The sequence below is a fragment of the Salvelinus fontinalis genome, chromosome 26 (genome assembly GCF_029448725.1).
Source record: "Salvelinus fontinalis isolate EN_2023a chromosome 26, ASM2944872v1, whole genome shotgun sequence".
NCBI lineage: Eukaryota > Metazoa > Chordata > Actinopteri > Salmoniformes > Salmonidae > Salvelinus > Salvelinus fontinalis.
In genome coordinates this window covers 11927951-11955808 of record NC_074690.1, presented here as the reverse complement: position 1 = coordinate 11955808, position 27858 = coordinate 11927951, and the positions used below count along the sequence as shown (strand labels likewise).

General features: G+C 44.6%; 1 protein-coding gene across 4 annotated transcripts in view; it reads right to left on the bottom strand.

Annotated features, from left to right (window-relative positions):
- Window positions 1-27858, bottom strand: part of LOC129823648 (ephrin type-B receptor 1-B) — a 482949-nt gene that overhangs the window by 48888 nt on the left and 406203 nt on the right. For all 4 annotated transcript variants that reach the window (XM_055882517.1, XM_055882519.1, XM_055882516.1 and 1 more), the window contains 2 exons: window positions 7783-7945; window positions 2922-3030 (listed from right to left, as the gene is read on the bottom strand). In XM_055882517.1, the coding sequence (XP_055738492.1) occupies window positions 2922-3030; window positions 7783-7945 (272 nt within the window). The remainder of the gene's footprint in view (window positions 1-2921; window positions 3031-7782; window positions 7946-27858) is intronic.

Here is a 27858-nt window from a genome sequence, read left to right as displayed (position 1 = left end):
ACATTTCGTCTCGGAGTTGTGTTGTGTCTTTCCCTTTGCTGTCCAAGAACAGACAAATCTCCTCACGAAGCTCGAAACATCTTTGAAGCACCTTTCCCTGGCTTAGCCATCGCACCTCTGTGTGATAAGGCAAATCACCATGCTCCGTTTCTAACTCCGTCAGAAATGCCTTGAACTGGCGGTGATTCAAACCTTTGGCTCTGATAAAGTTAACTGTGCGCGTGATGATGCTCATTACATGCTCCATTTTCAAGGCTTTACCGCACAACGCTTCCTGGTGTATGATACAATGATAAGCTGTCAGCTCACCTGTCGCGTTTTCCTCTTGCATCTTTTCCCGTATCTTCGCCACCAGTCCGCTCCTGTGTCCACACATCGCAGGTGCTCCGTCGGTTGTCAAACCCACGAGTTTTTCCCAAGGCAGCTCCATCTCATTTACACATCTCGACACCTCTTCATACAAATCATGCCCCGTAGTTGTGCCATGCATAGGACGTAAAGCCAAAAACTCCTCTGTCACGCTTAGGCTGGAGTCCACTCCGCGGATGAAAATTGACAACTGGGCAATGTCAGAAATGTCGGTGCTCTCATCCACAGCCAAGGAATATGCAATGAAATCTTTTCCCTTTTTCACAAGCTGCTCTTTTAGATTGATGGACAACTGGTCTACTCTCTCGGCAATGGTGTTTCTGCTCAGACTCACATTTAAAAAGAGTTGCCTTTTTTCTGGGCAAACTTCGTCACAAACTTTAATCATGCAGTTTTTGATGAAATCCCCCTCCGTAAATGGCCGGGCTGATTTAGCGATCTCTTCTGCCAAAATAAAACTGGCCTTGACAGCAGCCTGGCCTTGTGATTTGGCTTTTTTGAACAGAGCCTGTCGAGATTTGAGGCCTCGTTTTAATTCCTCTGCCTTTTGTAGCCTTTGTTCCATGTCCATATTCTTGTTTTTGTCCGCGTGTTTCGTTTCATAATGTCGTCTCAGATTATACTCTTTCAGTACCGCCACACTTTCTCCACACAGAAGACACACAGGTTTTCCAGCTACCTCCGTGAACATATACTCCGACTCCCACCTTGTTTGAAACCCCCGGTTCTCAGTGTCCACCTTCCGTTTTGCCATTTTTGATGGGTATCTGAAAGTTAATTTTACTGTGATGCTGACGACTGCTGTGCCAATAAATATTGAAATGAAGCAGCCTACTGCTCGGTGCGTCACCGTTGCATTGTGGGAAATGTAGTATTGGTGCGTGTAATAGATCTGCGGGCTTCCGGCTTGCTGCGGTCTGCGGGCCGGTTCTAATAATAAATCAAGATCATCCCAGGGGCCGTAAAAAACCTTCTCGCGGGCCGGATGTGGCCCGCGGGCCTTGACTCTGACATATGTGCTGTAGAGGAATAAAAATACTACATATGTATTTGCATTGGGACTGCTGCCCTACAGTTACTGTGGGACATCGCAACAGTAATGATAGAAGAAGCCCTTGTGAAATGCATTACTTACCTGTTGGTTTGCTGAAAATTCCGGATAATGGAAGCCACTGTTGACCATCTGAGATTAGGTTGGACCCTTTCACCAGCGTTTCTCAGTGATAGACCATGGTTTATCACATGGTCTATGATGGTGGCTCTTATTTCATCAGTGACAGCAGCTTTTACTCTCCTTTGAACACCACCACGCATTCTTACTCATCTCCCCCTACCTCCCCTTCTCCCTTGTCCTGGTCCAACTACTCCTCTCCCTGGTCCAACTACTCCTCTCTCTGGTCCAGTTACTCCTCTCCCTGGTCCAGCTACTCCTCTCCCTGGTCCAGCTACTCCTCTCCCTGGTCCAGCTACTCCTCTCTCTGGTCCAGCTACTCCTCTGCCTGGTCCAGCTACTCCTCTCCCTGGTCCAGCTACTCCTCTCCCTGGTCCAGCTATTTCTCAATGTTTCAATGATCTGTTCATTCAAAAATGCTTAGAAGCCGTTTCAATACAGCTTTTGAGCTGCTGTTGTTGCAGAAGTAGGCTTTATATTATATTTAAGGTTTGGAACATTACGTCTTCATTTCTGGCGTGCTGTGTGCAAGCATTTGTAAATAAGACAAGAAAGATCCATCATTTTGGTATTGGGTAAGCTTGTATGTAAAGAAAATGTAAGCATTTTAGAAAGGAAATTGACTGCATATTCTGTGAAAACAACATGAATTGTGTTAATGGTCTGGTCCACAACAGATGGATGTTGTGCTCATTGTGTTTAGGTTTTGAACATGTGACGACAGATTGGACAAACAACTGTAACTGACTTGCCTAGTTAAATAAAGAATAAATACAAATGACATTAAATGTAGAATATTTCTATTCTGTACAGGCTTCCTTCTTTTCCCTCTACAAAGTGTAATCGACTGAGGGACCTTGCAGATAATTGTAAGTGTGGGGCACAGAGATGAGGTAGTCATTAAAAAATCATGTTAAACACTATTATTGCACACAGAGTGAGTCCATGCAAGGCTGTAAGACAACAACTTGTGGAACAAGTCAAGGGGTGTGGATACTTTCTGAAGGCACTGTATTTTTACTTTGTTTACCTTCTGCTGGCTATGTGTGTAGGTATGTATGTGAAAAGCCTACAGACAGGCTCCCTTGCCTGCCTGTCTGTCTGTGTCTGCTAACATTGAGGTAAGGGTTGTGTGTGTGTGTGTGTGTGTGTGTGTGTGTGTGTGTGTGTGTGTGTGTGTGTGTGTGTGTGTGTGTGTGTGTGTGTGTGTGTGTGTGTGTGTGTGTGTGTGTGTGTGTGTGTGTGTGTGTGTGTGTGTGTGTGTGTGTGTGTGTGTGTGTGTGTGTGTGTGAAGATGTTTGTGTGTAAGGTGTGTGCGTGCGTGCGGCACACCCGTTGGACCATAAACACAGCCATGGTGGACATGTTGACCGTACAGTACCTGCTGCAGACGATGGAGATGGCCACTAGAGAGACGATGAACACCAATCCTGCTGCAGCCGAGCCAGCAATCAGAGGAAGCTGCTCCCTCAACTCTGATTTATAGTCATCTACATAGACAGAGAGAAAATGTGTGTGTGAGAGAGAGAGAGAGAGAGAGAGAGAGAGAAAGAGAGAGAGAAAGAAAGAAAAAGATCAATAAAAAGTGAGAGAAAGTATTTCAGTGTTTCTGTTGCCATACCTAATCTCCCTGTCACAGTCTGGCAGACACAAAAGAACACCTTGGAATTTCTACTGGGGGTGTTCAAATACAAGCTGCTCTTCGACAGTCAAAAATACAGCTAAACGTTAGCAACGAAGTGAGGAAGAATATCACGAGTTCAGAGGGTAGCCTAAATAACTTCTAAAGACACACTAAACTGCCTCAGTCCTGTCTCATGACCTTTAGCAAGATTTAGCATGCTGCGGGCAAACTGACAGCAATGGGGTTCAAGTGAAAAAAGGAGAAGAAAGAAGAAGTATTTTGAGCGGTGATATAGTAGCTTAAATATCAACAAAATAATAAGCTAGTATTCATAGCACACTTGATAGTTTGAATTATAGGCCTACTATTTTGTTCCCTGTAAAGGGTGAGTGTGCTATTTCTTTGTGAAGCTGTATTCAGTCTCCTAAACTCAGACAGGTGAAAATGGTGATTGGTTTGAAGAATCAGAAATCAACTGTCTGAGTGCTATAGCTAGCAGTAAATAACAGCACATTGCAATCAGTCAGGTATCAACACCTGACTGTGGAGAATAGGACTCCTCACTGACAAGCTATAACCATACACACCTTACTGATGAAAGGCCAATCATCTCCTCCTCATTGCACCTGTCAATCAAATGGTTTTGGGAGGGGTTTGGGGGGGGGGGGGGGCAGTTGGGGCAGTTGAGGGGTGTGGGGCGAAGAGACCTGGGGGATTTGTGTAAAAATGTGATGACAGACAGAAAAGAGGGATTGTCAACTGTGAGAGGAGAGGAAAGGAAGAGGGAGAAGAGTCAGAGGGGAGTGAGGGAGAGAGAAGGAGGGAGGGAGGAGGGCCAGAGGTGGGTAGACAGTGATGGAGACTGGGATGAGATGGGTAGTGCAGGAGAGAGGAGGTGGGGGAGGACAGGGGAGGCAGGCACTATAGAGGGTGAGGCACATAGGGGTTGACGGAGGAACGGATGGTTGGGAGAGGGACATGGGATGGGGAAGGCAGGGAGGAAGGGTGAGGAGGGGGTGATGGACATAGGGGATGGGGGAGTCAGGGAGGGAGGGAGGGTACGGGACATTGGATGGGGGAGGTAGGGAGAGGGTGTGAGGATAGGGTGATGGAAATAGGGGATGGGGGAGGCAGCGAGGGAGGGTGAGGCGGGGATGGGAGATGGAAATAGGGATGTGGAGGCAGGGAGGGAGGGTGAGGAGGGGGTGGGTGAGGGACATAAGGGAAGGGGAAGCAGGGAGTACGAGTGAGGAGGAGGCGGGTGAGGGACATAGGGGATGGGGAAGCAGGGAGTACGAGTGAGGAGGAGGCGGGTGAGGGACATAGGGGATGGGGAAGCAGGGAGTACGAGTGAGGAGGAGGCGGGTGAGGGACATAGGGGAAGGGGAAGCAGGGAGTACGAGTGAGGAGGAGGCGGGTGAGGGACATAAGGGAAGGGGAAGCAGGGAGGGAGGGTGAGGGACATAGGGGAAGGGGAAGCAGGGAGGGAGGGTGAGGGACATAGGGGAAGGGGAAGCAGGGAGTACGAGTGAGGAGGAGGCGGGTGAGGGACATAAGGGAAGGGGAAGCAGGGAGGGAGGGTGAGGGACATAGGGGAAGGGGAAGCAGGGAGGGAGGGTGAGGGACATAGGGGAAGGGGAAGCAGGGAGTACGAGTGAGGAGGAGGCGGGTGAGGGACATAAGGGAAGGGGAAGCAGGGAGGGAGGGTGAGGGACATAGGGGAAGGGGAAGCAGGGAGTACGAGTGAGGAGGAGGGTGAGGGACATAAGGGAAGGGGATGGGAAATGTAGGGTGTGATGGGTCCCTCTGTTCCTCTGTTCCTCCTTCACCGGGTGCTAATTGTCTCCATAAATGTCGTGCTGTGGCAGCAAGCCAGAGGATGTACCATCAGCTGGTCCTCATGCTGTCTGGCGTGTGTGGTGTGTGTGCGTGTGCGTGTGTATGTGCATGCGTTGGGTAAATACTAATCAGAGCGTGAGGAAGAGGGAGGAGAGGGCTATGCTGCTACATCTGCTCTACACAGGTAACTACAGATGATGATGGAGATCCTCATCATCATCATCATCATCATCATCATCATCATCATCATCATCATCATCATCATCACTGTAACTGTATAACAGAACAGGTTGTTTATATGACTGATAATCACCTTGACCATACAATAGCCTCCTATTGGAGGGAAGGAAGAACAGAGGAAAAAAAGGATGGAGGGGTGGGGGATAGAGAGAAGGAAGATTAGGAGGAGGTGTGGTATTTGTGATGTCAAATGGAGATTTTCTCTTAGATGCGGATCATGGATAAGAAGATCAGTTCAGGGTTTAACCCCCCAATGGTCAGGGTTAGGGCTGTGGCGGTCATGACATTTTGTCAGATGGTAATTGTCATGCAAATGATTGCCGGTCTCATAGTAATTGACCGCTAATCAACATAAACATGCTTAGTGCGCCTAAGCAGTTGACTAAGTCCATTTAATATAGCTTCATCCATCATTTATTTAGTTGTGATAGGCCTATAAATCTGGTATGTCTTAGAAATCAAAACATACAGATGATTTGGAAAGAGTTTGCGTTCTGTTCCTTGTGTTTCCAGCGGAAAGACAGAGACAATTGCATTGTTGCTATGCTTGTCTAGCAAGAAAGTTGGGAATCGAATCAATGGAAGATGGAATAAAAATGACAGAATTAAAAGTGAAATGAGAAAGTAAGGCTGCAACGACCAAAAGCCAACAGGTAGGCTGCTATTTACGCTATGATCTGAATGGAGTTATGTGTAGGCTAACTGTAGGACTAGTTAGCTAGCTTCTCTCGGTTTGATGCAGTCAAGATGGGTACTATGTAAGGATGATAAATAACTAACAAGAAGTTAGTCTAGCACAAGATAACAGTGGTTCTGGTCTCTCCCTCCAGTACTCTGAGCCTCCCTGGTCTTACATATGCTCTCTCTCTCTCTCTCTCTCTCTCTCTCTCTCTCTCAATTCAATTCAATTCAAGGGGCTTTATTGGCATGGGAAACATGTGTTAACTTTGCCAAAGCAAGTGAGGTAGATAATATACACAAGTCAAATAAACAATAAAAATGAACAGTAAACATTACACATACAGAAGTTTCAAAACAATAAAGACATTACAAATGTCATATTATATATATGCAGTGTTGTAACAATGTACAAATGGTTAAAGCACAAGTTAAAATAAATAAACATAAATATGGGTTGTATTTACAATGGTGTTTGTTCTTCACTGGTTGCCCTTTTCTGGTGGCAACAGGTCACAAATCTTGCTGCTGTGATGGCACACTGTGGAATTTCACCCAGTAGATATGGGAGTTTATCAAAATTGGATTTGTTTTCGAATTCTTTGTGGATCTGTGTAATCTGAGGGAAATATGTCTTTCTAATATGGTCATACATTGGGCAGGAGGTTAGGAAGTGCAGCTCAGTTTCCACCTCATTTTGTGGGCAGTGAGCACATGGGCAGTGAGCACATAGTCTTCTCTTGAGAGCCATGTCTGCCTACGGCGGCCTTTCTCAATAGCAAGGCTATGCTCACTGAGTCTGTACATAGTCAAAGCTTTCCTTAAGTTTGGGTCAGTCACAGTGGTTAGGTATTCTGCCACTGTATACTCTCTGTTTAGGGCCAAATAGCATTCTAGTTTGCTCTCCCTCTCTCTCTCTCTCTCTCTCTCTCTCTCTCTCTCTCTCTCTCTCTCTCTCTCTCTCTCTCTCTCTCTCTCTCTCTCTCTCTCTCTCTTCCTCTCTCTCTCTCCTCTCCTCTCTCTTCTTTCTCTCTCTCTCTCTCTCTCTCTCTCTCTCTCTCTCTCTCTCTCTCTCTCTCTCTCTCTCTCTCTCTCTCTCTCTCTCTCTCTCTCTCTCTACCCATCAGTACATTAATTTGCGCTATTTTGGATTGGGATTACCGTGACCAACAGTCAGAGGGAATGTGACTGCGACCATGACTCGTGACTGCCGGTGTGGTGGTAATACGGTCAACACGACAGCCCTAGTTAGGGTTAGGAATCGGGGATGGTAAGCTGATCCTAGATCTGTGCCTCAAAGGGTAAGTTCTACTGGAGTGTTGTAAATCATCTGACAGCATATTGCATAGGAACGAAGACGTATGCTGTGTTTAGGAAATACGGTACGCCCACACACGAACACCTGGACCCAAACTCACACACCAGTGTAGCAGGTGTTGCGCCCCCCTGAACAATCCAACCCCCGGTGGCAAATAATTAATCACATCAGCCACTAATCACAGCTAAGCATTCTGGGATAGCTGCTCAGCAACAGACGGGCTCAATGAAGAACCAATTAGCTAAGCAGTTTGGATCAAGCACAGTCAGTTACACACAAGAAGAGAAGCTCAAAACCACCATTCTCAACTCTCATATAGACACACAATCTCATACATTATGAAATATTCACAAACATGTTGTGACAGTGATCCACACTCTCCACTGTCACATTCACAATCCCTCTACCGTCCTGGACTCTATCCACACTCTCTCTCTTCCTCTCTATCTTTCTCTCACACACACGCAAACTAACACACGCAGCTCCCCACCACCATCTCTCCTCGCCTCCCCTCCCCCCCTTGGCTTATTGCATGGTCCTTACCATCTGTGAGGGTTTGGAAGCACATCTTGCCGCTGTATTTGCCAAAGCCAGCCACAGTCCTGGCCCGCACCTGCACAACGTAGACCGTGCCCGCCCGGAGGCCCTCCACGCGGGCTGTGTTGGTCTCGCTGCGCACCATGGTGGAATTAATCTCTGCATGGTCCTGGAGGAGGACAGGGGAGAGAGAGAGATACCAGGTGAATGTTGCAGAGAGACAGAGCAGATCATGTGTATCATCCAGGACGGGACATAATGGAGGAGACAAAGAGGAAGAGAACAGGGGCCGTATGTCTCGCAGGTTAGCGTTTTTCCTCATGAATCTTGTTCTGGAGGCAGCTCTACAGTGTGGTCACTAGCTGACACAGCCACAAAGTCATAACATCTGCACATTTTTTTTTAATGAATCTAATGAATCTTTACAATATACAATACAATAAAATATAGCCAATTTTGACTTTGCAGCTGGCCTATCTAAGGGGAAGTCAGTTCACTCAGTTCTGCCTCCAGGACAAGACTCATGACAATAAACATCAACCAGCCTACGTCTAAAGCGGAGGTTTCTTTAACCATGAAATCTGGGTTGTATGTACTTTATCAAACTTCTCAGAGTAGGAGTGCTGATATAAAATCAGTCTGACCTTCTAGAGCACAATTAATTAGATTAAATGGACGGGGGGGGGGGGGACGGGGGGGGGCTGATCCTAGATGCATTATACGTACCTCGGTTATCATTTAAAGAAACCGTTGTATTATCTCCCCTATGCTGCGGATGTATTCAGCAACCAACAGTTAGTAACGTTGGCTGCCTTTGCCACAACAGCGGTAACACTGGCATTTTATTAGATTGTTTTGTTTATCCGACACTCTTATCCACAGTGACTCATATGGCATGAGAGGAGAGAAAGGATCCTACTGGGCACAGACATCAATTCAACGTCTATTCCACATTGGTTCAAAGTCATTTCATTGAAATGACGTGGAAACAACATTGATTAAATCAATGTGTGCCCAGTGGGATAGAAAGGATTGATATTCCAAAAAGGCATTACTTTGCTAGTTAGAGCAATAAACAACAGCTGATAGAGGGAGCTTATGTGTTGTGTAACAGCCTCCTCCACCATAGAAACCTGAAAAGTTCAGATGAGTCATATGCAATTTGGATGCACTAATGGGCCTATTCAACACAATGGCACCAAAGTGTTCTCTAGTTGCTGTTGATCTCTTTCTATGAGAGAACGGTCACTTTGTAATCCCCTTGTCCTTGACAGGCTTACGTAACTGTTACGACCACAGATGGAAACTTTAATGCTGGAGTTGAATGACAGTATGTATTGTTAAAGAACCACTGAACATGCCTATAAGCACGTGTTTTTCTGTTGCTCATTAGAAAAATGAGATTTCAGTCTTGGAGGTGTGTTTCATGACCGATTCAGCTAGGTTAATGACGTTTATCCCCCATGAGACACTGTAGACGCGGAAGCATTTTTCACTTCCTCATAATCCCCAGAATGAATCTAAGATAACTCAAGAAATGTATAATTCATTTAGACATTTTTGCCAATGATGTTTTAGTTGCGCAATTTTACATCTAACTACGGTGCGTGGTGCAGTATTTCTCAATTTAAAAAAATGTGTGACTAGTTGTTATGTAAACAGTCGGAGCTACAGAGCAGGTTTGCCTCACTGTCTATGATATTGTATAGAGAGCAATATCCTCAGCTGTTCACCCCATGTTAGTGGTGTCCTGACGTGGCCCTTTTTGGGTATAGCTAGTGGCTTCCCCTCTCTCTCTCTCTCTCTCTCTCTCTCTCTCTCTCTCTCTCTCTCTCTCTCTCTCATCTCTCCTCTCTCTCTCTCTCTCTCTCATCTCTCTCTCTCTCTCTCTCTCTCTCTCTCTCTCTCTCTCTCTCTCTCTCTCTCTCTCTCTCTCTCTCTCTCTCTCTCTCTCTCACTCTCTCTCTCTCTCTCTCATCCCCTCTCTCTCTCTCTCTCTCTCTCTCTCTCTCTCTCTCTCTCTCTCTCTCTCCTACATCCAGATTCTGTTATCTCATCTTGTAAATTCCTGGAGGAGACTCTCTCCCCCTGGCCATGCAGAAAGAGACACATAGAGAGAACAAAGGATTTCACATGGCGAACTCCTAAATCCCCAAAATTAGGATTTGATATAAAAGGTCCACTTGTGAGAAGGTGGGAATGGTCCGTGGACACCTAAGGGACGGGTATGACGAGTGTGTTTCATTTGGTGACCTCAGAGTGGACAGAAAACACACATAACTATATCTCTGAATATGTACATTTCTCAATTATGGGGTTTGCATCTAATTCTTGTATAAAATGAATGAGTAAAGATTAAACTATTTGTGAAATGATGTAAAGTGATTAAACCTTTAATGAAAGAGAATTGTATTCCCTTTAAAGTTTAACTAAGTCATTGGCCCGCCCCCGTGAGCACAGGCATGATCTGTCATCATGGAACAGCCCTTTTCTATTGTTACGAATAAAAAACCCTCCTGAGGAAATCCTCTTCAGACCACAAAAACCTCAGTGTCCGCTAAGGTTACAATGGTTGTTGAATTCCTAACCATACCACGTGGAGCAATGGCTACACGGGTGGAAATGGTTCAACTCTGAGACTATCGATCCCGACAGAATAAGAGCAGTTAGATACTAATTACTAGTTTGCAGTTAGAAATTATGTCAACCTGGGATGCGAAGACCGACAACCGCCGAAACATCTATGCTATGAGAACATTTCTGAACGGTACTCTGAAGTATCCAATTTGTAAGTCGCTCTGGATAAGAGCGTCTGCTAAATGACTTAAATGTAATGTATCCATCCTAACCACAAGACTGATCTTCAGGGAAGCAGAGAGAGAGACGATGATGGACTGACTCTCTGACAGACGGACGATTCCAACAGAGATCACAACAACACACTGGTTGTAAATATATATTGATTGCAATTATTCCCGAATGAGTGAGCGTTCATGTGCAAAGGATTAGCATTTCAATTAACCTGTTGGGGATGGGGGCGCTGTTTAGACTATTTATGCTAATTTGGCTAATTTTTTAAACGGCTTCCCACAAAATCCTTGATCGTACAATATGCATATTATTATTATTATTGGATAGAAAACAGTCTATAGTTTCTATAGGAGTTGAAATTTTGTCTCTAAGTGGAACAGAGCCCATTCTACAGCAATTTCCCTGACATGGAGTCAGATTTGAGAAATGTTGGCCACTCTTCTGAAGTCAGTTATAAGGGCACTGTCGTTGCTATGACTATACGGACACTTCTTACGTCTTCCCCTGGATGCCTTTACGTGATGACGATTCCAACGGGGTCGATTGCGCGTTCACAGGCCCTACAAATGAAAAAACCCTGTAGCTAGCAAGTCTTTTCTTGCTGCGTAACGCGCGTGGAGGACACCGACCCTCTCCTGTTCCAAGCTTTAGTTTAGCCTGTTATATTTCTCCGGTCATCTTTTCACTCGTTATAGGAGTTAAAAACATCATAAGGTAGTTAATTTAAAGCGTTTTATAGCAATTTATATCCGTTTAGTGCGATTTTGGGACATTTATTTTTGCAACGATGTGAAAAGTTGGGCACGCTTTTCAGTTCATCCCGAACGCAGTTGACATTTCCACATGGCAAGAGGACAGCTTTCCACCAAAAGACGATTTCTCCCAAGAAAGGATCCTTTGCCCAAGATACTGATGGAAGAACAGCTCAAGGTAGGACATTTTTATTATGATAAATCGTGTTTCTGTCGAAACATTTTAGTGGCTTAGGACGCCATGTTTTTTGACGTAGCTTCGCTTGGCGCAAACTGTATTGAAAAGTAAGGATAAATTAAAAAATGTAATAACGCAATTGTATTAAGAATTAAATTGTCTATCAATCCCTGTCCACCCTATATTTTTTAGTCACGTTTATGAGTATTTATGTATAAGAGTAGATCACTGTCTAAGTGGCGCAAGGACTTTTTCTTTACCAGCTTGTCTACATTTCACATTGTCTAACCATGATTTTGGTGGCTAAATATAAACATTTTCGATCAAACTGTATATGCATGTTGTAATGTGATGTTACAGGAGTGTCATCGGAAGAATTCTGAGAAGGTTAGTGAAAAAATTAATATCTTTTGGCGATGTTGACTTTTATCGCTCACTTTGGCTAGAATCAATGCTGGGCTGCTAATTGCTATGTGCTAAGCTAATATAACGATTTATTGTGTTTTCGCTGTAAGACACTTAGAAAATCTGAAATATTGTCTGTATTCACAGGATCTGTGTCTTTCGATTCGTGTATGCTGTGTATTTTTACGAAATGTTTGATGATTAGTAGTTAGGTAAACACGTTGCTCATTGTAATTATTCTAGTCCATTTGTGATGGTGGGTGCAATTGTAAACTATGCCATCTACCTGAAATATGCACTTTTTTCTAACAAAACCTATCCCATACCATAAATATGTTATCAGACTGTCATCTAATGAGTTTTTTTGTTGGTTAGGGGCTATAAATATCTTAGTTTAGCCGAATTGGTGATGGCTACTGGTGTTGGTGGACAAATAAAAGATGGTGGATTATGCTAATGTGTTTTTAGGTAATAGATGTACATCTTTACATATTGTGTCTTCCCTGTAAAACATTTTAAAAATCGGAAATGTTGACTGGATTCACAAGATCTGTGTCTTTCATTAGCTGTATTGGACTTTAATGTGTGAAAGTTAAATATAAAAAAAAAATATTTTTTTTGAATTTCGCGGCACTGGTTTTTCAGTGGGGGGGGGGGGGGTGTGCCGCTAGCGCCACGCTGATCCTAGACAGGTTAATATAATTATCAACTGTGTAGTGACTCCTTTTGTTGTTTCCTGCCTTTTCAGTCCACATCCACTTCCCTTTGTCCACCAAGCCGTCATATCGGCTTAGCCCACTAGGGAACCTCCCTTATCATTTCCTTGTAACCATAGCTACTGTGTTGTTTGTTTATACATTTCTGTGATTATTTAGTTAGTTAATAATTAAATGATTAAGACAATTGATGTATGGAACATTCATAGTAAAGGCTGGGTTCATGCAGATAACCAACAATTTAAGACGTTTGGAATGAGACTAACGTGAGGTAAAGAATAATTCATTAATTAGAAGACTAATTGATCAGATATTAAAAGATCTGAAGAGTTATATTAGGAAAATTAGAACTTTGTAATCTGAAGATTTTCCTTGGTGCCCCGACTTCCTAGATAATTACATTTACATGATTAGTTTAATCACGTAATAATAATTACAGAGAATTGATTTGATAAAATAACAGTCTTCACTTTAATGATGCCAAAGACACGACAGTGGGCAAATGGACATATCAAAACCCAACCTTCACTTACCCGCTGTGACGCAGGGATGTTCCAAACTCCATTTTAGACGAGACTGACTTTATGAACAAAATTATCCAATTTCTATTTTGTAGTCAATTTTGAGACTAGAATAAATGTTTCTGACTCATATCGATGCCATATACAGTAGACTGTATTGAAAGTGATTCAATGCTTTTTAAAGTGAGTCACTCATTAAACACGCTCACATACACGCACGCACATGCACACATGCACACACAGACACGTACACAGAGACGCACCCCCACACACTACCGCTCTAACCACCCATATACACACACAACCACAAATATTCATGAATTAAGGCCCATTTGTCTGTGAGTCACATTGTAATATTGTTCCTCCTGCAGTATTTACTGCTGGCTGTAGAAGTATTTAGAGAGAGAGAGTTTAATTAGTAAAGGAAGTTGTTCTGTGGTGTCTGAAGTGGCAGACTGCTAATTATGACAGAGGACTATTTCCACCTACAGAATGTGTTTGTTTTCACAGAATGGAACAAAGCAACGCTTCCAAGTTCCATTTGCAGAGAATTGTTGTGTGCCATTTTCTTCTTCTGTTTTGGTTTGTTTGGGTATTTCAGAGTGGGAGTTCAAAGGATTAAACAAATGTATGGTCGAAACTGTATAACTAAATCCAGTAAGACTTTATAGACCCTGTACGTCTAACAGTCTGTGTGCATGCAGGCATGTGTGTGTGTGTGTATGCCTGCCTGTGTACTGGGGTGGCTGTGTGTTATGTTTGTGTGTATCCTGTCTGTGCAGGTGTGTAGGCCCAGTGTCCACCACCTTAAATGAACCAGCCTGGCCCAGCCTGCTAGTGCTAGAAGGCTTTGGTCCTGAAGTTCTGACTTCTGCTATGGGAATAGGAGGGGGTAACTGTAATTAGCTAGTCCCGTCACCGTCACAGAGTGAATATAGACAAAAAATAAGCATGCACACCTACACTACACTACACTACACCCACACCTGCAGGCAGCTGATATACAGTGAGCTCCAAAAGTATCAGGACAGTGACACATGTTGTTGTTGTTTTGGCTCTGTACACCTGCCCTTTGGAATTTAAAAGTGTTTTCATCCATATCGGGCGAACCGTTTATCACGGACTACAAAGGGAAAACCAGCCACGTCGCAGACACCAGCGTCCTGCTCCCGGACAAGCTAAACACCTTCTATGCCTGCTTTGAGGATAATACAGTGCCACCGACGCGGCCCACTACCAAGGACTGTGGGCTCTTCTTCTCCTTGGCCGACAAGAGTAAGACATTTAAGCGTGTTAACCCTCGCAAGGCTGCCGGTCCAGACGGCATCTCTAGCAGCATCCTCTCAGACCAGCTGGCTGGAGTGTTTACGGACATATTCAATCTCTCCTTATCCCGGTGGAGAAGGTGAAAAGCTTCAAGTTCCTCGGTGTACACATCACTGACGATATGAAATGGTCCACCCACACAGACAGTGTGGTGAAGAAGGCACAACAGCGCCTCTTCAACCTCAGGAAGCTGAAGAAATGTGGCTTGGTCCCTAAAACCCTCACAAACTTTTATAGATGCAATTGAGAGCATCCTGTCGGCTGTATCACCGCCTGGTACGGCAACCACAACACCCGCAACCACAGGGCTCTCCAGAGGGTGGTGCGGTCTGCCCAACGCATCAACGGGTGGAAACTACCTGCCCTCCAGGACACCTACACCACCCGATGTCACAGGAATGCCAAAAAGAGCATCAAGGTCATCCAGAATGCGAGGTCAGTACAGGTGCATCAAAGCTGGGATCGAGAGACTGAAAAACAGCTTCTATCTTAAGGCCATCATGTTAAATAGCAATCACCAGCTAGCTTTCACCCCACTACGCAACCCTGCACCTTTGAGGCTGCTGCCCTATATACATAGACTTGGAATCACTGGCCACTTTAATAATGGAACACTAGTCACTTTAATAATTTTTAAATAATGTTAACATACTGCTATACTCATCTAATATGTACAGTATATACTGTATTCTATTCAGCTGTATCTTAGTCAATGCCACTCTGACATTGCTATTTCTAATATTTATACATTTCTTCATTCCATTTTTTTACTTTTAAATGTGTGTGTATTTTTGTGAATTGTTGCACTGCTGGAGCTAGGAGCACAAGCATTTTGCTACACCCGCAATAACATCTGCTAAATAAGTGTTTGTGACCGAATAAAATTGGATTTGATGTGATTTGAAATTACAGCACTTTTTGTACATACAGTTGAAGTCGGAAGTTTACATACACTTTGGTTGGAGTCATTAAAACTTGTTTTTCAACCACTCCACAAATTCCTTGTTAACAAACTATAGTTTTGGCAAGTCAGTTAGAACATCTACTTTGTGCATGACACAAGTCATTTTTCCAACAATTGTTTACAGATAGATTATTTCACTTATAATTCACTGTATCACAATTCTAGTGAGTCAGAAGTTTGCATACGCTAAGTTGACTGTGCCTTTAAAACTTCTTAAGACTAGGGGGCGACATTTTCGTTTTTGGCTAACAAACGTACCCATTTGAAACTGCCTATTTCTCAGCCCCCGAAACTAGAATATGCATATAAGTGTCAGATTAGGATAGAAAACACTTTGAAGTTTCCAAAACTGTACATTTTTTGTCTGTGAGTTAAACAGGACTGATATTGCAGGCTAAAACCTGGGGAAAATCCAATCAGGAAGTGAACCTGTTTTTGAAACCTCTCTGTTCCTATGCATACCTATTGCCCATTGAAAGGGATATCAACCAGACTTATTTTTCTATGGCTTCCCTACGGTGTCAACAGCCTTTAGACATAGTTTCAGGCTTTTATTTTGAAGAATGAGCGTGAAAGGGCACATTGCGTAAGTGGATAGGTGGGGGCTCTCAGAGTGAGTTCTGCGTAACAGAGAAAAGCGGCAATTGTTCCTCCCTGTCCTAGTGAAAAGCCAACTGTCCCGGTTGATATATTATCGAATAGATATTTGAAAAACACCCCGAAGATGGATTATAAAAAACGTTTGACATGTTTCTGTGGACATTATGGATATAATTTGGGATTTTTGTCGGCGTTGTCGCGAGCGCTCTTTCCGGTGGATTCCTGGGCATAACGCATCAAACTAATGGAGGTATTTGGATATAAAAAATATCTTTATGGGACAAAAGGAACATTTGTTGTCTAACTGGGAGTCTCGTGAGTGAAAACATCCGAAGATCAAACGATTAATTTGATTGCTTTTCTGATTTTCGTGACCAAGTTACCTGATGCTAGGTGTACTTATTGTTTTGTCGAGCGATCGATAAACTTACACAAACGCTTGTATTGCTTTCGCTATAAAGCATAATTTCTAAATCTGAGACGACAGATGGATTAACAAAAGGCTAAACTGTGTTTTGCAATATTGCACTTGTGATTTCATGAAATTATATTATATTATATACCTGTGGCGCTAGGCTAGGCTATGCTAGTCAGCGTTTCTGAAGGATGAACGGATCCGGGATGGGTGCTTCAGAAAGGTTAAACGGTGTGGAAAATTCCAGAAAATAATTTCATGGCTTTAGAAGCTTCCGATAGGCTAATTGACATCATTTCAGTAAATTGGAGGTGTACCTGTGGATGTATTTCAAGGCCTACCTCCAAACTCAGTGCCTCTTTGCTTGACATCATGGGAAAATCAAAAGAAATCAGCCAAGACCTCAGAAAGATAATTGTAGACCTCCACAAGTCTGGTTCATCCTTGGGAGCAATTTCCAAATGCCTGAAGGTACCACGTTCATCTGTGCAAACAATAGTACGCAAGTATAAACACCATGGGACCATACAGCCGTCATACCGCTCAGGTAGGAGACGCATTCTGTCTCCTAGAGATGAACGCACTTTGGTGCGAAAAGTGCAAATTAATCCCAGACCAACAGCAAAGGACCTTGTGAAGATACTGGAGGAAACAGGTACAAAAGTATCTATATCCACAGTAAAACGAGTCCTATGTCGACATAACCTGAAAGGCCGCTCAGCAAGGAAGAAGCCACTGCTGCAAAACCGCCATAAAAAAGCCAGACTACGGTTTGCAACTGCACATGGGGACAAAGATCATATTTTTTGGAGAAATGTCCTCTTTTCTGATGAAACAAAAATAGAACTGTTTGGCCATAATGACCATCGTTATGTTTGGAGGAAAAAGGGGGAGGCTTGCAAGCCGAAGAACACCATCCCAACCGTGAAGCACGGGGGTGCCAACATCATGTTGTGGAGGTGCTTTGCTGCAGGAGGGATTGGTGCACTTCACAAAATAGATGACATCATGAGGCAGGAAAATGATGTGGATATATTGAAGCAACATCTCAAGACATCAGTCAGGAAGTTAAAGCTTGGTCGCAAATGGGTCTTCCAAATGAACAATGACCCCAAGCATACTTCCAAAGTTGTGGCGAAATGTCTTAAGGACAACAAAGTCAAGGTATTGGTGTGGCCATCACAAAGCTCTGACCTCAATCCCATAGAACATTTGTGGGCAGAACTGAAAAAGTGTGTGCGAGCAAGGAGGCCTATAAACCTGACTCAGTTACACCAGCTCTGTCAGGAGGAATGCGCCAAAATTCTTATTGTGGGAAGCTTGTGGAAGGCTACCCAAAACATTTGACCCAAGTTAAACAATTTAAAGGCAATGCTACCAAATACTAATTGAGAGTATGTAAACTTCTGACCCACTAAATCATTCTCTATACTCTTATTCTGATATTTCACATTCTTAAAATAAAAGTGGTGATCCTAACTGACGTAAAACAGGGAATTTTTACTTGGATTAAATGTCAGGAATTGTGAAAAACTGAGTTTAAATGTATTTGGCTAAGGTGTATGTAAACTTCCGACTTCAACTGTTCCCCCACTTTTATTTTATTTATTATATTTTTTTTATTTTTTACTTTATTTAACTAGGCAAGTCAGTTAAGAACAAATTATTTTTTGGCCTTATTTATTTTAGGTGAGTACAAACAAATTCTCATTCTTATTCCTCCAGCATCTTCATAAGGTCCTTTGCTGTTAGGTGAGTAAGGTGAGTAAAAGTATTGGGACAAATTCACTTACAGTATATGTGTATTAAAGTTGTCAAAAGTGTAGTATTTGGTCCCATATTCCTAGCATGCGATAATTACATCAAGGTTGTGACTTGTTGGATGCATGTGCTGTTGGTTTTGGTTGTTTCAGATTATTTTGTGCCCAATAACAATGAATGGTAAATAATGTATTGTGTCCTTTGAGTCACTTTTATTGTAAATAAGAATAGAATAGAATTCTAAACAATTCTACATTAATGTGGATGCTACCATGATTAGAATGAATTGTGAATAATGATGAGTGAGAAAGTTACAGATACACAAATATCACATATCATACTGTACCAAGACATGCTAACCCAATCACTTTTACTGGGAAGATTAGCATTTTTTAGGGGGTATGATATTTATGCCTCTATAACTTTGACTGCAGTTTCTCAGATATGCAACTACTGAAGAGACTACTATACCTCATCATGAAACACAATCTATAAACATTTCCATATACACTTTAATAAGATATAAGAAAGAGGAGGATGAAAAAGGACAGGAGAGCGACAGGAACAGCGGAGAAGAGAATAGAACAGAATAGAGACAGAGGCCCATATCCGGCCCACACCGACATCATTACCCAATCAGATCAGTGTAATTAGATCATGAAGGAAGCTCCATCATTGGCCAGATGAGGTAAACACTGCTATGAAATTTGGCCCACAAATAACGATCTCTCCAATCACATTAGGCTTTATTGAACACCCACTCCTGTGATGAAGAGCAATGTTAATTGTCCGCTAATAGGAAAATGCTACGCCTCTCAAAGTTTAATCTCATAACAGGATATTAGTTTGTGTTATATGTGTTATAGCATTGGATAATTATATTGGGGGTATTTAAATGTTTACCATGAAGGCAAATAGTCAAATGCATTTCTAGACTCAACACTAATGTTCCTGCAATGCCTACTACTATCCACACACCATGCAAAAGTGATATTGTACTTCCATTATGGCGTGATCTAATTTGATAAACGTCCAAACATAGACAACTCATGGAAAGGAAAGCCAGGCCACCAGAGAGTATTGGAACATCACTTTCAGTTTCATCAGCCATGGTTGGTTGAGCATTGACCACCTGCGGTTAGGATTGGCCCATTCCCGCTGTCAGTCAAACAGGGTATCCCAGGATCACACCCCCCTCTGCTTAATTCTGGGGGACAGGTGGGTGGGCAGATGGAAGATGGCCAATGGGGAACGATCTCTGGAGAAACAGCCAACAGGCAGTGGCCTTTTCACGCTCTCAGACAAAGGGGTATTATATTTAACGTGAAGTAGCAGGTGGAGGGACAGCAGCTTGTGGACGGCCAATGAAAGGTCTTGCCAGGAGAGACCGCCCACTGTGATTGGCCCTCTCCTGCTGTCAGTCAAATGCAAGTTAGAAAAGACACCCTAACTTGCTATATAAAAAAGGGAAGGCATGTGGGAGGGCAGATGAGAGGGCAGCCAATGGTGAGGCTTGCCAGGAGTGACAGACAGGGAACATTGCATGCTCTCTGTAGTATCCCGAAGGCTACAGCTACCTAGAACAGGCAGTATTTCCTTCAACTAACACTAATAACAAAGCGGGCCTCCACTCCTGTTGGATTTGCCCCAAACATTACATTTGGGGCATTCAGGACAAAAAGTTAATTTCTTTGCAATGTTTTTTGCAGTATTAATTTAGTGCCTTATTGCAAAAATATGGCCTCATGGTGAAATCCCTGAGCGGTTTCCTTCCTCTCCGGCAACTGAGTTAGAAATGACACCTGTATCTTTGTAGTGACTGGGTGTATTGATACACCATGCAAAGTGTAATTAATAACTTCACCATGCTCAAAGGGATATTCAATGTCTGCTTTGTTATTTTTATACATCTACCATCTAGGTGCCCTTCTTTGCGAGGCATTGGAAAACCTCCCTGGTCTTTGTGGTTGAATCTGCTTGATTCACTGATAGACTGAGGAACCTAAAAGATAATTGTGTGTATGGGGTACAGAGATGAGGTAGTCATCCAAAAAGCATGTTAAACACCCACAGAATGAGTCCATGCAACGTATTATTTGACTTGTTAATGTACCGTTCGTCTGGTGGTGTATTAACGGACCAAGGCGCAGCGGGAGATGAATACATACTGACTTTATTACAAACAGACGAAACACTGACAAAACACTAGAACAAACTACAAAACAATAAACGAAGGCAACAGACCTGAAACAAACAAACTTACATATAGACGAAGGACGCAAGAACAGGAACAGACTACCTAAAACGAACGAACAAACGAAACAGTCCCATGTGGATTACACAGACACAGGAACAATCACCCACAAACAAACAGTGAGAACAACCTACCTTAATATGACTCTCAATCAGAGGAAATGAAAACCACCTGCCTCTAATTGAGAGCCATACCAGGCAACCCATTAACCCAACATAGAAAACACATAACATAGACTACCCACCCAAACTCACGCCCTGACCAATTAAACACATACCAAACAACAGAAAACAGGTCAGGAACGTGACAGAACCCCCCCCCCCCCCCCCCAAGGTGCGAACTCCGGGCGCACCCCTAAAACTCAAGGGGAGGGTCTGGGTGGGCATCTGTCCGCAGTGGCGGCTCCGGCGGTGGACGAGGACACCACTCCACCACTGTCTTTGTCCACCTCCTTAGCGTCCCTTGAGTGGCGACCCTCGCCCTCGACCCTGGTCCAGGAACCTTCACTAAGGCCCCTCCACAATAGAGGAGACAGCTCAGGACAGAGAGGTAGCTCAGGACAAAGAGGTAGCTCAGGACAAAGAGGTAGCTCAGGACAAAGAGGTAGCTCAGGACAAAGAGGTAGCTAAGGACAAAGAGGTAGCTCAGGACAGAGGGACAACTCTGGACTGAGTGGCAGCTCCGGAATGAGTGGCAGCTCCGGACTGTAGAGCAGCTCCGGACTGAGTGGCAGCTCCGGACTGAGTGGCAGCTCCGGACTGAGTGGCAGCTCCGGACTGTAGGGCAGCTCCGGACTGTAGGGCAGCTCCGGACTGTAGGGCAGCTCCGGACTGTAGGGCAGCTCATGACTGGAGGGCAGCTCATGACTGGAGGGCAGCTCATGACTGTAGGGCAGCTCATGACTGTAGGGCAGCTCATGACTGGAAGGCAGCTCATGACTGGAAGGCAGCTCATGACTGGAAGGCAGCTCATGACTGGAAGGCAGCTCATGACTGGAGGGCAGCTCATGACTGGAGGGCAGCTCATGACTGTAGGGCAGCTCATGACTGTAGGGCAGCTCATGACTGTAGGGCAGCTCATGACTGGAAGGCAGCTCATGACTGGAAGGCAGCTCATGACTGGAAGGCAGCTCATGACTGGAGGGCAGCTCATGACTGTAGGGCAGCTCATGACTGTAGGGCAGCTCATGACTGTAGGGCAGCTCATGACTGTAGGGCAGCTCTGGCGGCTCCTGACTGGCTGGCGGCTCTGGCGGCTCCTGACTGACTGGCGGCTCTGGCGGCTCCTGACTGGCTGGCGGCTCTGGCGGCTCCTGACTGGCTGGCGGCTCTGGCGGCTCCTGACTGGCTGGCGGCTCTGGCGGCTCCTGACTGGCTGGCGGCTCTGGCGGCTCCTGACTGGCTGGCGGCTCTGGCGGCTCCTGACTGGCTGGCGGCTCTGGCGGCTCCTGACTGGCTGGCGGCTCTGGCGGCTCCTGACTGGCTGGCGGCTCTGGCGGCTCCTGACTGGCTGGCGGCTCTGGCGGCTCCTGACTGGCTGGCGGCTCTGGCGGCTCCTGACTGACGGACGGCTCTAGCGGCTCCTGACTGACGGACGGCTCTAATGGCTCGGGACAGACGGGCGGCTCTAATAGCTCGTGGCAGACGGATGGCTCAGAAGGCGCTGGGGAGACGGATGGCTCAGAAGGCGCTGGGCAGACGGATGGCTCAGATGGCGCTGGGCAGACGGATGGCTCAGATGGCGCTGGACAGACGGATGGCTCAGATGGCGCTGGGCAGACGGATGGCTCAGATGGCGCTGGACAGACAGATGGCTTAGACGGCGCTGGACAGACAGATGGCTCAGACGGCGCTGGGCAGACAGATGGCTCAGACGGCGCTGGGCAGACAGATGGCTCAGACGGCGCTGGGCAGACAGATGGCTCAGACGGCGCTGGGCAGACAGATGGCTCAGACGGCGCTGGGCAGACAGATGGCTCAGACGGCGCTGGGCAGACAGATGGCTCAGACGGCGCTGGGCAGACAGATGGCTCAGACGGCGCTGGGCAGACAGATGGCTCAGACCTGCTGAGGCGCACAGTAGGCCTGGTGCGTGGTGCCGGAACTGGTGGTACCGGACTGGAGACAAGCACCTCAAGGCTAGTGCGGGGAGCAGGAACAGGGCACACTGGACTCTCGATGCGCACTATAGGCCTGGTGTGTGGTACCGGAACTGGAGGTACCGGGCTGAGGGCACGCACCTCAGGGCGAGTGCGGGGAGAAGGAACAGTGCGTACAGGGCTCTGGAGATGCACAGGAGGCTTGATGCGTGGTGCCAAAACTGGAGGCACTGAGCTTGAGACACGCACCACAGGGAGAGTGCGTGGAGGAGGAACAGGGCTCTGGAGACGCACTGGAAGCCAGGTGCGTGGTGTAGGCACTGGTGGTACTGAGCTGGGGCGGGAAGGTGGCGCCGGATATACCGGACCGTGTAGGCGTACTGGCTCCCTTGAGCACTGAACCTGCCCAACCTTACCTGGTTGTATGGTCCCTGTCGCCTGACCAGTGCGGGTAGGTGGAATAACCCGCACCGGGCTATGTAGGCGAACCGGGGACACCATGCGTAAGGCTGGTCCCATGTAAGCCGGCCCAAGGAGACGTACTGGTGGCCAGATATGTAGAGCCGGCTTCATGGTACTTGGCTCAATGCTCAATCTAGCCCTACCAGTGCGGGGAGGTGGAATAACCCGCACCGGGCTATGCACACGTACAGGAGACACCGTGCGCTCTACTGCGTAACACGGTGTCTGCCCGTACTCCCGCTCTCCACGGTTAGCCTGGGAAGTGGGCGCAGGTCTCCTACCTGCCCTAGACCCACTACCTCTTAGCCCCCCCCCCCCCCCCCCCCCAAGAAATTTTTGGGTTGTACTTGCTGGCTTTTCGGGCTTCCGTGCTAGACGCATCCCCTCATAACGTTTTCTCCGCTCTCCGAGCTGCCTCCAGCTGGTCCCATGGGCGGAGATTCACTTCAACTTTAGCCCATGGTCCTTTTCCTTCCATGTTTTCCTCCCAAGACCAGAAATCCTGCTTCGTGTGCTGTCCGTTAACCCGCTGCTTGATCCGGGTTTGGTGGGTGATTCTGTAACGTTCGTCTGGTGGTTTATGAACGGACCAAGGCGCAGCGGGTGATGAATACATACTGACTTTATTACAAACAGACGAAACACTGACAAAACACTAGAACAAACTACAAAACAATAAACGAAGGCAACAGACCTGAAACAAACGAACTTACATATAGACAAAGGACGCAAGAACAGGAACAGACTACCTAAAACGAACGAATAAACGAAACAGTCCCATGTGGATTACACAGACACAGGAACAATCACCCACAAACAAACAGTGAGAACAACCTACCTTAATATGACTCTCAATCAGAGGAAATGAAAACCACCTGCCTCTAATTGAGAGCCATACCAGGCAACCCATTAACCCAACATAGAAAACACATAACATAGACTACCCACCCAAACTCACGCCCTGACCAATTAAACACATACCAAACAACAGAAAACAGATCAGGAACGTGACAATTAAGCATATTTTTACACCTGAACTTATTAAGGCTTTCCATAACAAAGTTGTTGAATGCTTATTGACTCAAGAAACTGCAGCTTACATTTTTTATTCATTTGTAAAAATGTCTAAAAACATAATTCCACTTTGACATTATGAGGTATCGTGTGTAGGACACAAAATCTAAATTGAATCCATTTTAAATTCAGACTGTAACACAACAAAATGTGGAAAAGGTCAAGGGGTGTGAATACTTTCTGACACATAGAAGACCAAATAATATGGTTAGAAATTCTATATCTATACAGTACCAGTCAAAGGTTTGGACACACCTACTCATCCCCTCAAAACTTCAAGGGTTTATCTTTATTGTTACTGTTTTCTACATTGTTGAATAATAGTGAAGACATCAAAACCATGAAATAACACACATGGAATCAAGTATTAACCAAATAAGTGTTAAACAAATAAAAAATATATTTTAGATTTTAGATTCTTCAAAGTCGCCACCCTTTGCCTTGATGACAGCTTTGCACACTCTTGGCAGCTTTGCACACTATTTATTTATTTATGCTACTGACGTGAATGAAAAGCCTAAGGAAACTATACCTTCAGTAAACAATTTCAATCACAGAGGCACCATCGCTTACATTACTATACCATAAGCAAGGAATTACCATATTCATTACAAATTAAAATAACCTGCTTGAAGCTGATATTAAAGGGTATTTAAAATGTATTCATAATCTGCATATTACAGATATATAGCAAATAAAATGTTGAAACAGCTTAACTGTCAGTAATGTTTTTAAATGATTCCCTGAAGCATAGCACAATACTAAAATATGGCATTACCATATGCTCTCTGTCTACTGTTGATAGGTATCATGCATGCTATCTCCTTCCAACTCTACCCCTGTCATTATGAATGATAAGCCACTTATTTACTCGGATGTATAGCTGCGTTCACACGCTCACTATAAAGACACAAGCAAAAGTCACTCTTGAAAGGGAAGAGAGGGGGCCTCTCACTAAGCCATGATCACAGTAAATGCTAGCTAACCATTGGCAGCATGCTGCATTTGGTTCACCTAGTGTAGATGCATGCAAACACACACACGGACACATGCATGGCAAACACACACACACACACACACACACACACACACACACACACACACACACACACACACACACACACACACACACACACACACACACACACACACACACACACACACACACACACACACACACACACACACACACACACACACACACAACTAACTCAGATTACTCACTGAGGGAGCTCAAAGCTCTGAACAACTCTCTAAGGATTGGGGAAAAGCGAAAAAGGTAGAGGATTTCAGAGGAACTACAATGGGTCGCCTTCACTCATTTAGTTTGTTTTTTCTGCTTTTATTTCTGACATCTTTAAACACTCTGAGGATTTAGATCTACGTCTCTACACTACAGCTCACCTGAGAACACAGCCTGGGCCTACAAGAGCTGGTTGTAGCACAAACCAATGAGAACAAGAGGAGAAAAGAGGGAGGGCTGCTGAAAGAGGGAACAAGAGAAAGAGAGAGAGGAATACAAAGAAGTCTGAAAGTTTAAATACACAGCTAAGGGAGCCAGAGATTTGAGTCAAAATCCAGCTTTTCTAAAGTTCCCATTATAAATCATGACATGGTTGTGTACATATTGAGCTGGGATAATAATGTGAGGTTTCACTCAAGGCCAACTGAGAGAATAGATTAATGATAAAGACTTACATGAGTTGTGTTTGGAGTTCAATGGGAATTACAGTGGGCAAAGCACAGTGGGTAATAGTGATGTTTGGTCTACGGTGGACAACTCTGGAGTTCTTTGACTCCTCCCTGTTTGGCAATGCTACTGCAATCCACAGAACATAGATCTGAGTCACACAGACACACACATAATATACACACACATTATGTTCTTCCATCCTCGTGGGGACCTAAAATGTATTTCAATAAAAAATACACACATGTACACACACACACACATTTTGTTCTCTTGAACACAGACCTCAGTAACCAGAGCTAGCTGAGCCAGTTCAGAGCATCCCTGCTCTCCGCTCTACTGGTAATGGGCGCCCTGCTCTCCTACCCACCAAAATTTAGGAGAACAAACTAAAAGAAGGAGAAAAGAAATGAGATGCCACTTCTTCTCTATAGACCTTTCATTCATTTTTACTTGCTCGCCAAATTACACAATTCCAGGACACTTACTCTGGAGTGAAAGGGGGTAGTGGTCTGTTTGGTGGAAAGCCTATAGAGTTAAGAGCACTGGATACCTCTTTTCAGTTCTCCCTCTCCTTACGGTACTTTTGTCCCCCAATCCCTCCTCTCCCCTCACACTATTTGGGTCACAAACACCTACAAAACTACAACTCGGGAGGTTGTGGGTTAAAATTCTGTATGGAGATCTCTTTTAACTTATACAATGAACACTTCAGTGTCCTTCCAACAACATAGTGTAACTATGCACTCCACTAATACAGTATTACAGTGAGTTAAACAACCCATTTACCAAATAACAGATCTGTGTGGGAAGACGATGTACTGCAAATGACTTATGTTGTAACTCTTCTCTACCCTGCACTTGAAGACAAAATGAAAGCTACTAGCGTAGCTTGAAAGTCCTTCGAAACAATCGTCCACAGCTCCATAACTGTGAAACCTAAAAATACTTATATCACCTGTTCTTAGACACACAAAAAGACGACAAGGGAGAGATGGCAAGACGGCAAGGCCATTTTGATAAATTTGATAAGAAACCCCAGATTTTAATGGCTGCATTATCTAGGCTATAAGTTTCCCGCGGTGCGAGCAAGACAGAGAGAGGCCATGTGCAGAGGAGAGTGTTATAGACACAGATCCAGCAGTGAGACACCCCTCTGTAAATAGATTTTTATGTCTAAAGGACCACATCAGCACTTTAGGAATGTACAGAAGTTTGTGTTATAGAGAGACTTCTAAGCCGTTCAGAGGGTACAAAGTGGAGTAAGATTGACGGAATTGAGTTACAACGTTAAACACCAAATAATGCATGCAGCGCATGCATCCAGAAAAGAGCTGATAAATTCTACAACCACCTAAAAGGAAGCGACTCCCAAACCGTCCATAACAAAACAATCACCTACAGAGAGATGAACCTGGAGAAGAGTCCTTTAAGCAAGCTGGTCCTTGGGCTCTTTTCACAGCACAAACAGACCCAACAGAGCCCCAGGACAGCAACACAATTAGACCCAACCAAATCATGAGAAAACAAAAAGATAATTACTTCATACATTGGAAAGAATTTACAAAAAAACAGAGCGAACTAGAATGTTATTTGGCCCTAAACAGAGAGCACACAGTGGCAGAATACTTGACCACTGTGACTGACCCAAACTTAAGGAAAGCTTTGACTTTGTTCAGACTCAGTGAGCCTTGCTCAAGAGAAGGCAGGCTATGTGCACACTGCCCACAAAATGAGGTGGAAACTGAGCTGCACTTCCTAACCTCCTGCCAAATGTATGACCATATTAGAGACACATATTTCCCTCAGATAACAGACTCACAATGAATTCAAAAACAATCCCAAATTTGATAAACTCCCATATCTATTGGGTGAAATACCACAGTGTGCCATCATAGCAGCAATATTTGTGACCTGTTGCCACAAGAAAAGGGCAACCAGTGAAGAACAAACAACATTGTAAATACAACTCATATTTATGTTTATTTATTTTCCTTTTTGTACTTTAACTATTTGCACATAATATGACATTTGACATGTCATTATTGTTTTGGA